General features: G+C 40.3%; 1 protein-coding gene across 1 annotated transcript in view; it reads right to left on the reverse strand.

Annotated features, from left to right (window-relative positions):
* Positions 1-15,162, reverse strand: part of LOC135221742 (2-hydroxyacyl-CoA lyase 2-like) — a 264,184-nt gene that overhangs the window by 62,813 nt on the left and 186,209 nt on the right. The window contains 3 exon segments of the mRNA XM_064259551.1: positions 2,655-2,757; positions 10,987-11,120; positions 11,938-12,096. Coding sequence (XP_064115621.1) covers positions 2,655-2,757; positions 10,987-11,120; positions 11,938-12,096 — 396 coding nt within the window.

Genomic DNA, 15,162 nt, shown 5'->3' on the forward strand with positions numbered 1-15,162 from the left:
ACTATGAAAGCTTATGTTATTTGGGATGAATCTTACCTGCTGATAAAGATAGTAGATTCCCACTTTGAGAAAAGGATGGTGGGTAGTGCAACTCAACAAAATTGGCTCAGTCAAGCATGCTAAGAGCTTTTTGTATGAAAGCTAAAACATTCTTACTTGATCTGGAATCATTCCTGAATAATACTGCTGTGTGCAGCAAGAGCAGACCTTGCAGAGAACACTGCTTCCTTTTTAGAAAGAACGGAAGTGGTGAGCCTGGTTTTGAAAGCCCAAAAAATTACAATCAGCTAAATTACCCAAAAATACTAATGTGCACTCCTATACTACAACAAATGTATCTTCTTGTTCTCCAGTAAACCAACATCCAGAATTAAAAATTAAAGAGCCTACAAGAATGCTCTTTCTTTAGGTTCAAGAAAAACTTTACCCACTATTACCAGCAGACTTTACAGTTACGAACGAGAATTATTTCTACTCTTCAAGACAATGTGTGGCAAAAACTGAATTGCAATTTCATTACGCCACTTTAACCCCATCCTCAAGTGACAAGTCCTTCAAAAAACTAAATAATATAGCAACCCCTCTTATACTATGAATACTGACCTTAAATGAAGGTAAGAGATCTGAATCTAGTTTTTCATGACCTAGTCTGATTAAAAGTCTATCAAACGAAGACATCATATTCTTAGGCAAGAGAGTGTTAGGCTTTCTAACACAACAAAAATAAATGGTTAGCTTTGCCCCTTACAGGCTTTAGCCATTTGAAACTAATTCTAATAGCCATATCCATTAGCAAGGTTAAATTAAGAATCCTTACTGTTCTTGGTTATAGCTTTGCTTAAACATGATTCTTAGCTCTGAATAAAGGCACAAATGAAAAAATAGCATCTCTTTTACAAAAGCTGATCTTGCTGGAGAATGCTTGCAACTCACCTTTTTTTGCTGCCACATTAAAAAGGGTATCTTCATAGTCAGAAACTTCAAAAAAGAAAACTGATTCCAAAGGCTCCAAAGGGTCTATAGATAAAAATGTCAAGTTCACGTCTACATTCCATGACAGATACTGACACTGAACTCTGGGAACTTCCACCTCAAATGATCTAAACATTTTTTCAAAGTCTGGATTGTTAGAAACATCCAACTGCACATGATGCAAAACTAAGGAAAACATGGATCTATACCCTCGTATAACATCTGACAAATTCTTCCTGTATCTAAGAAAGTGAACTTAATGAAGTTGTCTAAAGAGGTAAGGATGCTGGAAATCCCTCTAGAATGATGCCAGCAGCAGTATACACAACCACTGCCTTTGATACAAAGCCAAAGTTGTCACTCATCTTGATATAAGGGTAGATTTCTTAGAGACCTTAGAAAACCACTCAGAGGAGATGGTTGAGTCTCCAATTAGTTAAGCTTAGCATGACAAGGCTTTGGTGGAATCATGTGGAATTTGTCTGAGTAGATCCTTCCTTAATGGAAAAATTGAAGGAAGATCTATATGAGCTATAAAATTTGGAAACTATTTTCCTTGAGGCCACAAAGGTACTATGAGTCATTCTCCATTTCTTTGCTTCCCTAACTTGTTCATTACGTTCCTTATTACTGCAAAAGGGGGGAAAAGCATAAGCATCTAGGCTGGGCAATCCTGAAGAAATGTGTTCACTGCCCAAGCTTGAGAGTCCTGGCATCGAGAACAATACACTGGTACCTAGTTTCCTATTCATCGAAGTTGCACATGAGTCCATATTTGGAGCTCCCCACCGACTCAATAGCAACTGGCAGACTTGTGGATATAACCATCACTCTGTGTACAATTAAATGTAATGGACGGGCCCATATTCGCAGGGGACATGTGCAGATGCCTGCCCCTTGCGAATAGCTAGAATATGTGAATACTTAGAAATCCTATAAAAATGCTTGAAACTGCCTATTTTGTTAGTTCAGACTCAAGGAAAACCAACAAAACATTTCTTTGCCTGGACTTTTTAAATAGTTTGATCACAAAAAGTGCATTTAATCATGAAATTGATATGAAAATACAATAATTTGTGAATATTTCTCATAGAAAAATATGGCAAATACACAAATTTCCCATGAATAATGGGTAGATATGGTCCATAGAGAAATCTGCGAATACTCAAGTCCACGAATTTCAAAAATGGGAATACAGGAGGGTCCACTGTATGCGTGAGAGATCTTTGGGGTAACTATTTTTGATGGACGAATATCAACCTTTTATGCAGCAAATGCATTTCATCCAATTTTATTCCAAACCAAACAAGTTTTAAATTTAAAATCAAGATCTTTATTCAGTCTCTCTTTATCAGGAGGAAAATATTAAGTTTAATATAAAAGAATTTATCAGTGTATTATACATTATTCTCGAAAACTGTGGTTACACAACTATAAAGTAAAAAGCAAAATGTATTAAAATGTTCTACATTTGGAATTCATCAACAATAATGGTGTAATGCCAGAAATGAAGTTTAAAATCTATCCTAACAGCTAATTAATTCTAGACTAATGATGCAATACATAAGACATGCCCTACAAATAAATATTCTACATTCACTGCCTTAATCTCTCTTGAGCTTAAAGTACTGAAAGCTATCAGCTGGGCAATCAAATGATCAACGAGAACATCATTACTATACCTCTGAATCTGGTCGACACAGCTTTGCCCCAAGAGCAAAGCCACCACCAACTCCCAAGGTACCAAAAGCTCCTGGATCCAACCAAGTCAGAGGACCTCTGGGCCTGGATAATAAAATTTTCATCTTACTTAACTTCCACTAATTAAGTTAGGCCAAAGTTTTTATGATTACAGATCAAAATAAAAATGTTCATAAACCAGGTCAGAAATTTGAATTTTTTCTAGTTACACAAAGAAGAAAATAGTTCATCCTTTCCAAAAATGCTAGACTAAAATTCTTCATGTACCTTGTGACCTAATTATTTTATACCTTTAAGTTATGGAGGAAAACTCAGCAATAATGCTTCATTAGAGAACACACACACAGTGACTAAAGTTACCGTATGCTAACAAAAATGACATTTTTATAATAAAATACAATTTTATGTATACTTACCATGTAGCTACATAGCTATAGTTTCTAAATCCATCAGCAGCTACAATATTTGAAATTTACAGTAGCAGTAGTTTGTTTTGATTACCTGTTAAGAGAGCTGTACAGATGATTGATGATTACTGCCTCTAGAAGACACTCGTCTTAACTCGTAAAGACGTGGCAGCATAGCCAGGAGTCGTCCTCTACTTAATGGGATCAAAACAGCTAAGGAATAGTCCATGGCTAGCATGGTCAATCAAAAAATGCCCCTGCCCAGGGCGCAGTACCATACAATATCAAATTTACCATACAATATCAAATTTACCTCCAAAATTATTAAAAAATTCATACCCAACTATAAACTTGACTGAAAGGTACTCCCAGTACACCAATAATACCTCCAGGCTCCCCTTAAAACTCAACAACCTTATTCAAGGTGAAGAGACTAGAATAGAAAGAAATGACTTCCTACACACCCTTACCCAATACTGTGCCAGCCGCTCAATACAGACCCAGGGTGCAGCAATTTTCATAAACTGTTTATGAGAGAGTTTATGCTGAAAAGAAAGCATCATAGCCGCTGCTCTCACCTTGTGAGCCTTCACTTTTAGTGTATCAAAAACAGTTTCTTTAACTTGGGAATGAGACTCTACAATAACATTACGTAAAAAGAATGCCAGGGCGTTTCTAGACATCGGGCGAGAAGGATTCTTTACAGAACACCATAAATGATCAGACGAACCCCTAATTTTTTCTGACCGGACACATTTAACATTACTTCTTCTGGTCCTACTAAGTCGTCAAATTCTTAATAATGAAAGAACAAGGCCACGGCTTGGAAGGAGTCTTGTTTTTCGATAAAAACCCCAAGGTTAATGTGCATACAGCATTACCTTGAGCAAATCCTACTCTCTTGTCCATGGAGCTTAGGTCTCTCGCCCTTATCGCTACAGAAGGCTACCAGGAATAGGGTCTTTCTCGTCAAATCTCTCAATGATGAACTGCACAATGGCTCAAAAGGAGGTTCTGACAGCCATTTACAGACTACATCTAGGTTCCAAGATAAGATCTATGAGCCTTTACGCTTTTCTGTATCAAAAGATTTAATGAGATCCGAAAGATCTTTGTTCGTCGATACATCCAATCCCCTGTGTTTTAAGATCGATCCCAACATTGCTTTATATCCTCTGATAGTCGAGGCAGACAGCTTCCTAGCTGTCCTCAAATGTAACAGGAAATCCACTATTTCTGTTATAGATGTCTTAGAAGATGAAATGTCATGTTTCTTACACCAGGATCTAAAAACTGTCCACTTTGCCAGGTAGAGATCACTTGTAAGCAGTCAGGGACAGAGTGGACACCCCTTGATGGAACCTCCTAAAGTGGGGCTGTCTGATTAGACCGGTTGTCTGTGGAAGTAATATTGGCCAATCCACCAGATCTAGCAGATCTGGAAACCATTCTTGTGCTGGCCAGAATGGAGCAATGAGGGTCATTGAGATGTTGTGGTGAGACCTGAATTTGTTGATGACATCTCTCACCATCCTGAATGGAGGGAATGCATACTAGTCTTTGTCTGACCAGTCCAAAAGCATCGCATCCATCGCCCATGCTTTCGGGTCTGGGGCTGGCGAACAGTATATAGGGAGACGATTGTTTTTACTGTGGCAAACAGATCTAGCATTGGTTTGCCCCAAAGTTTCCATAGATCGAGGCACACCAATGGGTTCATCATCCACTCTGTGGGAAGGACCTGTTTCTTGTGGCTTAGTTCGTCCGTGAGTACTACATTGTATTTCCCCCGAACAAACCTTGTTACCAATCTGGTTTGGTTCTGTTTCGCCCATAAGACCAAGGTTCTTGCTGTTTCGCAAAGAGAAAACGGGTGGGTTCCTCCTTGTTTTCTTATGTACAAGAGCGATGTTGTACTGTCCGAATGGACCGTCATAACTCTATTGCGGACCTCATCCTCAAATTCTAATAATCCCCTGTGGATGGCAGTCAATTCCTTCCGATTGATATGCCACTATTTCTGTTGCACATTCCAAGTCCCTGAGACTTCCTTGTTCCCTAGTATTGCTTCCCAACCTTGATCTGACGTATCTGAAAAGAACACTAGGTTGGGGCTCAGCGGTAGAAGAGACTTCCCTTCTTAAAGTCTTGTCTTTTAACTTCCACCACTGCAGGTCCTCCTTTATCTCTTTTGTGATTTGGAACACAAGAGAGTCTGGAAATTTCTTTCTGTTCCAGTTTGCCCTGTGGACGAACTGTAGATTCCTCATATGCAGTCTTCCCAGTGACACGAACTGTTCTATTGGGGATAGCGTGCCCTATAGACTCATCCATTCCTTCGCTGTGGGGATGGAAAAGTGCAAAAACTCACCGAGTCTATCCTCATCCCAAAATAGACTAGCTTCTGACATGGGAGTAACTGCAACTTTTGCCAGTTTATTAGCAGTCCTAATTCCTGAGCTAATGACAGAGTTTTCTGCAGGTCCTCCATGCACTTTCTCTCTGTTTGTGACCGAAAAAGCCAATCGTCTAAGTATAGGGATACTCTTATCTCGATTAGATGTAACCATTACGCAATGGGAGCTGACTTGAGTGAAAACTTGTGGGGCAGTTGAAAGCCCGAAACACAGCGCTCTGAATCGACAGACTTTGTTCTTGAAGACAAACCAAAGAAATTTCTTTGAGTTCTGGTGAATTGGAATATGAAAGTAGGCGTCTTCCATATTGATGGAAATCGTCCAATCCCCTGACGGATTGATGATAGGACCATCTGATTCATCTCCAAATTGGTTCAGAGTGTTTATGTCCAACATGGGCCTCCAGCCCCTGATGACTTGGGGACTACAAATAGACAATTGTAAAACCCTGGGGTTAACGGTTCTTCTACTAACTCTATTGTTTTTTTCTGCAAGAGGGGCGAAACCTCTCCCGAAAGGGCAATCAATCTCTGAATCTTCCGTGTAGGCTCTCAAAACTATTGGAGCGCTTGATAAGGGAGGCATGCTCTTGAACGGAATATTGTAATCTTCTCTCAAGACCTCTACAATGCAAGATTCCGCTCCTCTTGCTTCCCAGTTTCTCCAAAACTGCTGAAGTCTTGCTCCCACAGGTGCATGAAGGACTAACACATTATCTTGTGGCAGAGGATTTGGTTGTGGACTTTTTGATAGATCTCAGGGTGAAGCGTACTCTACCCCTCAATCTAGGGAAATACTATCTAGCAAAGCCCCTGCACCGAAAGGGTTGAGCGCTCATGGCAGGTGAAGGACATGTATTGGGAATCAAGTCTCAAGGGCGTTTAGTAGATTGCGTAAGAAGGTCTTGTGTTGCCTTTTTCTGCAACTCCGAAGAAATTTGAACTACTGTATCCTCTGGGAAAAGGTACTTTTTGTCCAGAGGTGAAAGAACACCAAAGTTCTCTCTTCTTTAGAATGCCTAAGGTGAAAAGAGAGGCTAGTTCTAAGGATCCTTCTCTGATGTCTGCAAACGAATCCTCATTCATTGTTGTACAATCTTTGATTTAACGGCTCAAGGCTCCTACTGTCCAGTCAAGGAAACTTATCACCTCAAAAATCCTGAAGATATTTTTGATGAGATGATCTAACTCTGAAGCCAAAAACATTATCTTGGCTGAATAAAAAGCTGATCTTCTAGCAGAGTCAATTAGTCCAGAAAAGTCTCCCTGGGCGGAGGCAGATAAACCCAGAGAGAGCTTCTCTGGTCTTATAATATAAATGTCTCCTTGTGGAAAGACAAAGAAGAAGGAAAATTGAAGTTCACTTTGCCTTAATCTCTCTTCTCTTCACGCCAAAGGTTAATCACTTTCAACACCTTCTGTGTTGAAAAAGAACACTAATTTAAGCAAATTAGAAGAATCCTCTTGGTTGTCTCTCATGTAGGAAGACTCTGGTGAAGCGGGTGCCACTGGCGAGAAAGAATCAGAAAAATTTGTTAAAAAGTAAAACAGTAGCGATTTGTAGGCTGTCAGAGACGACTCCTTATCATCATCATCATCATCTTCTTCTGCTGATGAAATCAGCGACAAGTTCTCGAGTTTGAACAGGAGGCAACAAAGACTGTATAAAGTCCAAGATGCTGTCCAACTTGTTCTGAATGGTTCTAAACGAATGATCGGAGGTAGCCATAGCATGTGACCCTGTCAGTAAGACAGAAGGCGTAACTGTTGCTAAAGTTTGACTAAGAACTTCATACTAATCCGGCTGCACACCTCGCTGCTTGGATACTTATGGCAGCTCGGGCGCTAATGGATGCTTGGGCGCTAATGGACACACAGGTGCCAATGGACACTCGGGAGCCAATGGATGCTCGAGCACCGATGGATGATCGGGCGCTAATGGACACTCGGGAACCAATGAACTTTTGGGTGCCAATGGGCGTTCTGGCAATCGAGAAAACTGTCGCCAATCGATGCTCAGGAGCTGGTGGGCTTTTGTGTGCCCCCAACTTCTCTTGAATTATCATAGGCTCCAGTACTGTAGGAATCCTCTGCGCTGATGGGTGCTCATACACTGGACGAGGCTCCTACACCCAAGAAGTCTCATGAACTACAGGTGACACTGGTGGAAACACTACCTGTTCTTCTGCATAAGAAGAACGAGCAGGTGCCGATAAGATCGCAGGAATCTTACATTTCTCAATACTCGTGGAAGGTACAGGACGCTCTGAGCCTTTCCTGCCTGCAACCTCCAAGAGTACCAGAGGAAGACTTTCTCAATGAGGATCGAGACTTAGGGGATGAAATACTCTCACTATGGGGTCCCTCTCCTTTTAGATCTTGAGAAAATCTCTCCGGAGAGTCCAAAAAACTACATGAAGGTTGATCCTCTTGAAATGGATTACACTGGTCCCCCAGTATTCGCAGGGGATGTGTACCAGACCCCCCCGACTGAACCCCTATAAAGAGGCTTAAAACCTCCTATTTTGTTAGTTAAAACTCAAGAAAAAACCACTAAAAATGTTTATACGTTTTTTACCTTTTTTTTTAATAGTTTTATCACAAAAAGTGCATTTTATGATGAAATTGATAAAAAACAGGAATTTGTGGATATTTCTCATGGAAAAATACAGCGACTAGGCGAATTTTCCGCGAATAATAGGGGAAAATGTTCCAGAGAGAAATCCGTGAATGCGTGAGTCCGAGAACCTGGAGAACGCTAATACGGGGGGTCCACCGTAGCCTTTTTACAGGGGACTGGAGAAGGTGTCACCTTACAAGCCCTCCTTTTCAATGGACGGGACTCGTCAATGAAGCACCACTGGTGCCTGGGAGAAGACTCCCTGGAGTTGGAGGCACGAGAGGAAAGACACACTTCCTTAGAGACGCCTTTCCAATGGTGCTCTATTGTGATCTGGGACTTATCAACAGGACTGCCCGAGGGGGAGACTGCTTGTGGGTAGACCCCACTGACCTCCCTTGGGCTACCAGTATGCCTCCTCCCAGGTTCTGGGTGGTTTGACAGGGACCTTTGCCTAAGAGAATCAGCAGGACAAATAGCCACCTCCTCCACAACACTAGCACTGGCACTCACTTCATCATTTACCTTGTCCATTAGGGTTTTAACAGATGCTCCTAATTTTTTCATTGCTTGAAGCATGATCGAAAATATTTTATCTACTCTTGCTTCTAGGTTGGCAATCGGGTACGGGTGTAACAGCGCCAAGACAAGGACTAGGATTAACAGGTGATGGGGAAGGTTCAGAAGGAAACAAGTTTAAGTTTTCAGTTGACAAATCCTGACTAACTAAACCTTTAGCTTTAGCTCTAAAAGCTGCTCTCCTCTTTTTATCTCTTTAACTTTTTAGTGTAGCTAGTCAAGATTTCCCAAGTTCTCTTGTCCCAATTAATACATTCCCACCAGTTCGATCTAGTGTGCAAGTCTGACCCCTACAACCAGTGCAAATTCCATGCGGATCACTATAAGCTTTACCAATCTTTGTATTGCAGCCTTTGCTCCAATACCTAATTCCTGTTGAGCTAGTATCAGACATGTAAGCAGATTAACCCAATACTAAGAGACTAATTCAGGAGCAAAATTTAACTATTTATATGAATTCCTAAATAGCTAAATGATGCCGAAATGGCTACCAATATTTAAAAGTACTTCACTAAATAACTTCAAATAATGAGCGACAGCAAAGCAATCCCAAAAATTGCGCTGCTGCTGAACTGTGTTAACAGCACCAGCCGGCAGAAATACTGGATTTGGTGCGGTACTGGTTCCTCTCTCCCCCGATAGTGGGAAGGGGTATCACCTGACCAAAACAAACTAGCACTACTGCAAATTTCAAAAATTCTAGCTGCCAACAGATTTAGAAACTATAGCTATGTAACTACTTGGTAAGTTGCACACATAAAATTGATACTTCCATAATTCCAACACTGAGAGGAATACTTGCAGGCCCCGGTTATCGGCGGTCTCGGTTAATGATGATCCTGTTTTATGGGGCTTGTCTAGCGCCATAAAAGGCCAAGTTTCTTTTAATAATAGAGTTAAGGCACCATTAACTGAAACTATGCACCATAAATCACCAAGTTTTGGTTAATGGTGTTTTTCACTTATCAGCACACCACCAAGAATGGACCGCCGATAACTGTGGACTGCCTGTACCCTGGATAAATACTCCCAGTACCCTTCGGCCCCAGCTGCATGAATTTGTGCATTTTACTTTTCATCCTATTGGTCTTTTCCCCTTAGCTGTCAAACTTCTTAAACTTTAAATTGTTCAAAATTTAACTTTTCATTTAGGAACAAATGCTTTGGATGAGCCATGTGAGTTTTAAAATGTGATGCAGTAGTCTTGTTAAACTTATAATAATATATATGTAAAAGAAAGTACACCATGAAATAATCTTAATTACACATAAAAAGACTGTATATTTCTTAACTTCTATAATAATAATTACATAATTTCTAAGTAAATTACATGAAAATATTCAAGACTGACATAATTTCTTTACATATTGTAATAACAACAAAATCATTTCTTTATGAGTTCATATCAAAGACATCATTTTCAGATGCAAACAATTGGAGTCAAAATAACATTTTCAAATCCCATACATATGAATCTGTCATTCAACTACTTTCTTTAGTGGTCATGGTGAGCTATGCCCATTATAGACTTTACAATTCCCTGTTAACTGGTTTAAGTAGCAAATAAAACCCTTCTCATCTGGAGCACCCCAACTCTTACTTGTTGTGTACCTACCTTTGGCTTGCAAACTAAAAAGTTTGCTATCTAAAACCGCAATGGTTTGCATTTATGAAACATAAGCCTTGCTCATTTCCTCTTTGATCAAACGAGGAGGAAGCAATTACCGTCTCTCCAGAATTCTTGGAAATGTAGTTTCTAGTTAAGAAGCATAACTAAGTTTGTTGAAGAGGCTCATTTTTAAATTCTTCATTCTTAATTCATTAATTTTTACTTAAATTTTATCACCATGATTAACAATTTTCAGAAAACATTTCCTTTCAATGGTTCAGAAAAAATGATTCTTTTGATCATATTTCTTTATCGTCGTTATTATCAAACTATAACTCATCATTCAATGGCACAGTTCCAAAATATGAAAATTCTTATAGCTGTTCAAAATGTACAAATACTAAAGGCTCAGAAAAATAAATTTTTTCCAATCACTGCAAACTGCAACTGGAATTACAACGAATTATATTGATAACTTTGGGGTCTGCATTGCTGATTAGTAATATCCCTTCAATCAATTAGGAAAACAATAAATGTAATAGTAATCTTTAGCAGAACTGGTCTGGTATTGTTGAAGGGAATACTGGATTACAAAGACAGCTGAAACTACAACACGTGGCATCTAACATACAGATCTTCCCTATTCCAAAGAAATTTCACCAGACAAGATGAGAGCACTAACCTGAGTATATAAGCAGCAGTAGCAACAAAGTCTCCACCATCAGCAACAAGAACAGCATCATCCGGCAAAAGTTTTTCGAGTTCCATAAAAACTTTCATAGGATTTAAATGCTTCTCTGGTATTTCTTCAGCCATCTTAAAAAGGAATAAAATGCAAAATTTACATAGCACTAAATTCATATTGCATGAATTTTCTTTGTTTTCTTCTATAATAAGTAGTCATAAAGGTATTACAGGCAGTCCCCAGTTGTTGGCGATCCGGTTTAATAAAATCGGCAATTTATAGGGCCATGAGAGGTCGAGTTTCGGTTATCGGCACCAAAAGGTGCCGATACTAGAGATGTGGCCCCATCACAGATGCGCCGTTAACCGGTTAAGTGCCATTAACCAAAACTTGGTGCTATGCTATAAATCATCAAGTTTCAGTTAATGGCAGTTTTCGCTTATCACCACCCTGCCGAGAACGGAACCCCCACTAATAACCAGAGACTGCCTGTACTGTACATGTAAAATATTAAGGTTGGGTTTTTTGTCAAATAAAGTTATTTATGCCCTTTTGCAGTTATCAGCATGACATCTGAAAAACAATTACCAATAAAAATAATACAAGGTCTACTATGTCAAAATGATATTGCAATTGTTACCACTAAAAATTTAAGTACATACAACATAAATATAAGCCATCTCACTTTAGTTTGCTAATATAAAATTCTGACATTCATATAAAATCATATACTGTTTATGACCTAACAATAATAAAGCATTTACACATAAAAGTAGAAGTTTGGGAGAAGTGTACAAAACCTAAATGAGGAGACACCCAGCAGTATTCAAAATTTGGATACAAGCATACAAATAAAAAAATGTTGCAATGAAAATCATGAAACTGAATCTTAAGCATAGAAAATAACAAGAGCCTGAGAGGAACAATTGTAATAATTTAGTATATTACTTTCTCATTAGTAGCTTCCTTTGCTTCATCTCTCTCTCTCAGAGTTGTAACCCATTCGGGATCACACTTGTAGCCGATTAGATGAGCAGCCACGTCTCGCACAAAAGTTCCTACATCTCCTAAAACAGCTACAGTTGGCTTCCAAAACATATCGGCATTCTGTGAACAAAAGAAGTAATGATACATACATACTGAAAAGACAAATCTTAAATTAATTTGTATTTTTCATAGCTAACAAACTTGTCTTATCTTAACATTAGGATTATCTTCTGGTGCCAGCTGGAAACTGGTAAACAACAATAAGAATTGTTTATGCAAGGAATTGGTAGCATCTGGCATCTGTAACAGAGATGACAGAGGAAGCAGCCAGAGACTCAATCTCAATCATATGACGTAATAGTTTTCTTCCAGCCCAGGGTTAACTGAAACAGGTAGTAAATGTTAAGACTGCAGGTTTATTAGCCATGAAAAATGATGTTATTATGATATAACAAAGTTTCATGTATACTTACCTGGCAGGTATATATATAGCTATATTCTCTGTTCGCACTGGCAGAATTTTCAAACTCGCGGCAACCGCTAGATCACTGGTAGTTCAGGTGATCGCCACCCCGTTCCCATGGCGCTGGTGCTCGGAATCATTCCCATTTTCGTCAGATTTTTCTCTGAACCCTGTCTCCTGAGGGGAGGTGGGTGGGAATTTAATTATATATACCTGCCAGGTAAGTATACATGAAACTTTGTTATATCATAATAACATCATTTTCATGTATGACACTTACCTGGCAGGTATATATATAGCTGATTGACACATTTGGAGGTGGGTCAAAGACAGCAACATTGTAAGAGTTTTAAAATTTAAAATAAATCCCAAATACTCTTAGATTCCTTACCTGCTAAGGTAGCTGACTTCATAAATCCTGCCTCTTAGCCTGCTAAACCTTAGTAGCTCCCAACTAGGACATGACCTAATAGTTGATGAAGCTAAATACAAGGGTCTGACAACTGGACGGGACCAATTCGTTGACAGGAAACCCTAGCCCTCTCTTACCACGGGCATTCATGCTAGGATAAGTTAGACCACCTGAACCACACAAAGCTAACATAACACACTACACTTCACAGACTGAAGAGGAAATAACCCTCTCAGACAACCATAAAAACAACACTACTTAATTAAAATACCTAGCATGTTAGTAAGTTATGGGGTGGAAACTCCCTTGCCCAATACTGCTCCTGAGGATACATAAGGGCCCAACGTTTGACAGTTGTCAAATGTTGTTTTGACGTTTCTAAGGTAATGACACGCAAACACTGAATTAGTCCTCCAAAACGTCGTTTCAATGATATCTTTGAGGGCCATATTTCTTTTAAATGCCAGGAAGTAGCTACTGCTCTCACTTCGTGCGCCTTAACCTTAAGGATGCCGAAATTTTCTTCTTGACATAACATATGTGATTCTTTAATCAGTTCCCTGAGGAAAAAGGCAATAGCATTTTTGGTCATTGCTCTGCTAGGGTCCTTCACAGAGCACCACAGTGATTCTGAAGTTCCTCTAATATTATTGGTTTTCTCTATATAATAGCGCAAAGCCCTTACTGGACAGAGAACTCTCTCTTGTTCCTGTCCCACCAAATCTGAAAGACCCATAATCTCAAAAGACCTTGGCCAGGGATGAGCTGGATTCTCGTTCTTGGCCAAGAAAACCTCCTGAAACGAGCAAACTGCCTTGTCATGCTTCCAGCCAACATGTTTGCTAATTGCTTGCAGCTCACTAACCCTTTTAGCTGTGGCCAAGGCCACCAAAAAGATGGTCTTTTTCGAGATATCTCTAAACGAAGCTTGATCCATCGGTTCGAACTTATTAGTTCCTAAGAATTTCAGGACCACATCGAGATTCCAGGAAGGTGTTCTGTATCGGTGTTCCTTCCTTGTTCCAAAGGACCTTATGAGGTCTCTCAGATCAAGATTATTGGTAATATCTAAACCTCTGTGTCTAAATACTGAGGCCAACATACTACGATATCCTTTAATCGTCTGAGTTGACAACCCTACTTCCTTCTTTAAATATAAAAGGAAGTCGGCAATTTGGGTCACAGAGGTACTGGATGAAGAAATCTTCCGACTCTTGCACCACTTACGAAAGATTTCCCACTTCGCCTGGTACACCTTAATAGTCGAGGCTCTTCTTGCTCCGGCCACAGCTCTGGCCGCCTCTCTAGAAAACCCCCTCGCTCTGACAAGTCTTTCGATAGTCTGAAAGCAGTCAGACCCAGAGCGAGGGTGCTCTTGTGGTACCTGTTGAAGTGAGGCTGTTTGAGTAGATCTACTCTTGCTGGAAGTGTTCTTGGTACATCTACTGTCCATTCCAGTACCTCTGTGAACCAATCTCGGGCCGGCCAGTAGGGAGCTATGAGAGTCATTCTTGTCCTTGACTCTCCCTGAATTTCTTCAAAACCTTTCCTAATATCTTGAACGGGGGAAAGGCGTACACATCTAGCCCCGTCCAATCTAGAAGAAAGGCGTCTACTGCGACTGCTTGACGGTCTGGGACTGGAGAGCAATAATCGACAATCTCTTTGTCATTGCGGTCGCAAACAAGTCCACCACTGGACAACCCCATAATTTCCACAGACTCTGGCATACTTCTAGATGAAGAGTCCATTCTGTTGACAGAAGTTGACCTTCCCTGCTCAACAGGTCCGCTCTCACATTCTTCTCCCCTTGAATGAACCTGGTGAGAAGGGTTACGTTTTCCTTCTCTGCCCATAGAAGGATCTCCTCCGCCAACTTGCAAAGAGAGACTGAATGTGTTCCCCCTTGCTTGCGGATGTACGCCAGAGCTGTGGTATTGTCCGCGTTGACCTGCACCGCCTTGTTGCGGATCACCGCGTTGAACTCTTTCAAAGCCAAGAAAATCGCCATCAGTTCCTTCCTGTTTATATTGCCAAGACGCTTCCTCCTTGCTCCAGCGACCTGACACTTCTTGAGGGCCGAGAGTCGCTCCCCAGCCTGCGTCCGACGCGTCTGAAAACAATACAAGGTCTGGGCTCTTCTGCTGGAGCGACGCTCCCTCCGCTAACTTCCCCGGAGTTAGCCACCAAAGTAATTCCTCTTTGATCTTGCGAGGAATTCGAAACAGGAAGGAATCCGGTTGCGATTTTCTTGGCCAGACTTGGTTCAAAAATATTTGCAAGGGTCTCATGTGAAGCCTTCCTAGAGAAA

Source organism: Macrobrachium nipponense, chromosome 20 (genome assembly GCF_015104395.2).
Source record: "Macrobrachium nipponense isolate FS-2020 chromosome 20, ASM1510439v2, whole genome shotgun sequence".
In the NCBI taxonomy this organism is placed as follows: Eukaryota; Metazoa; Arthropoda; class Malacostraca; order Decapoda; family Palaemonidae; genus Macrobrachium; species Macrobrachium nipponense.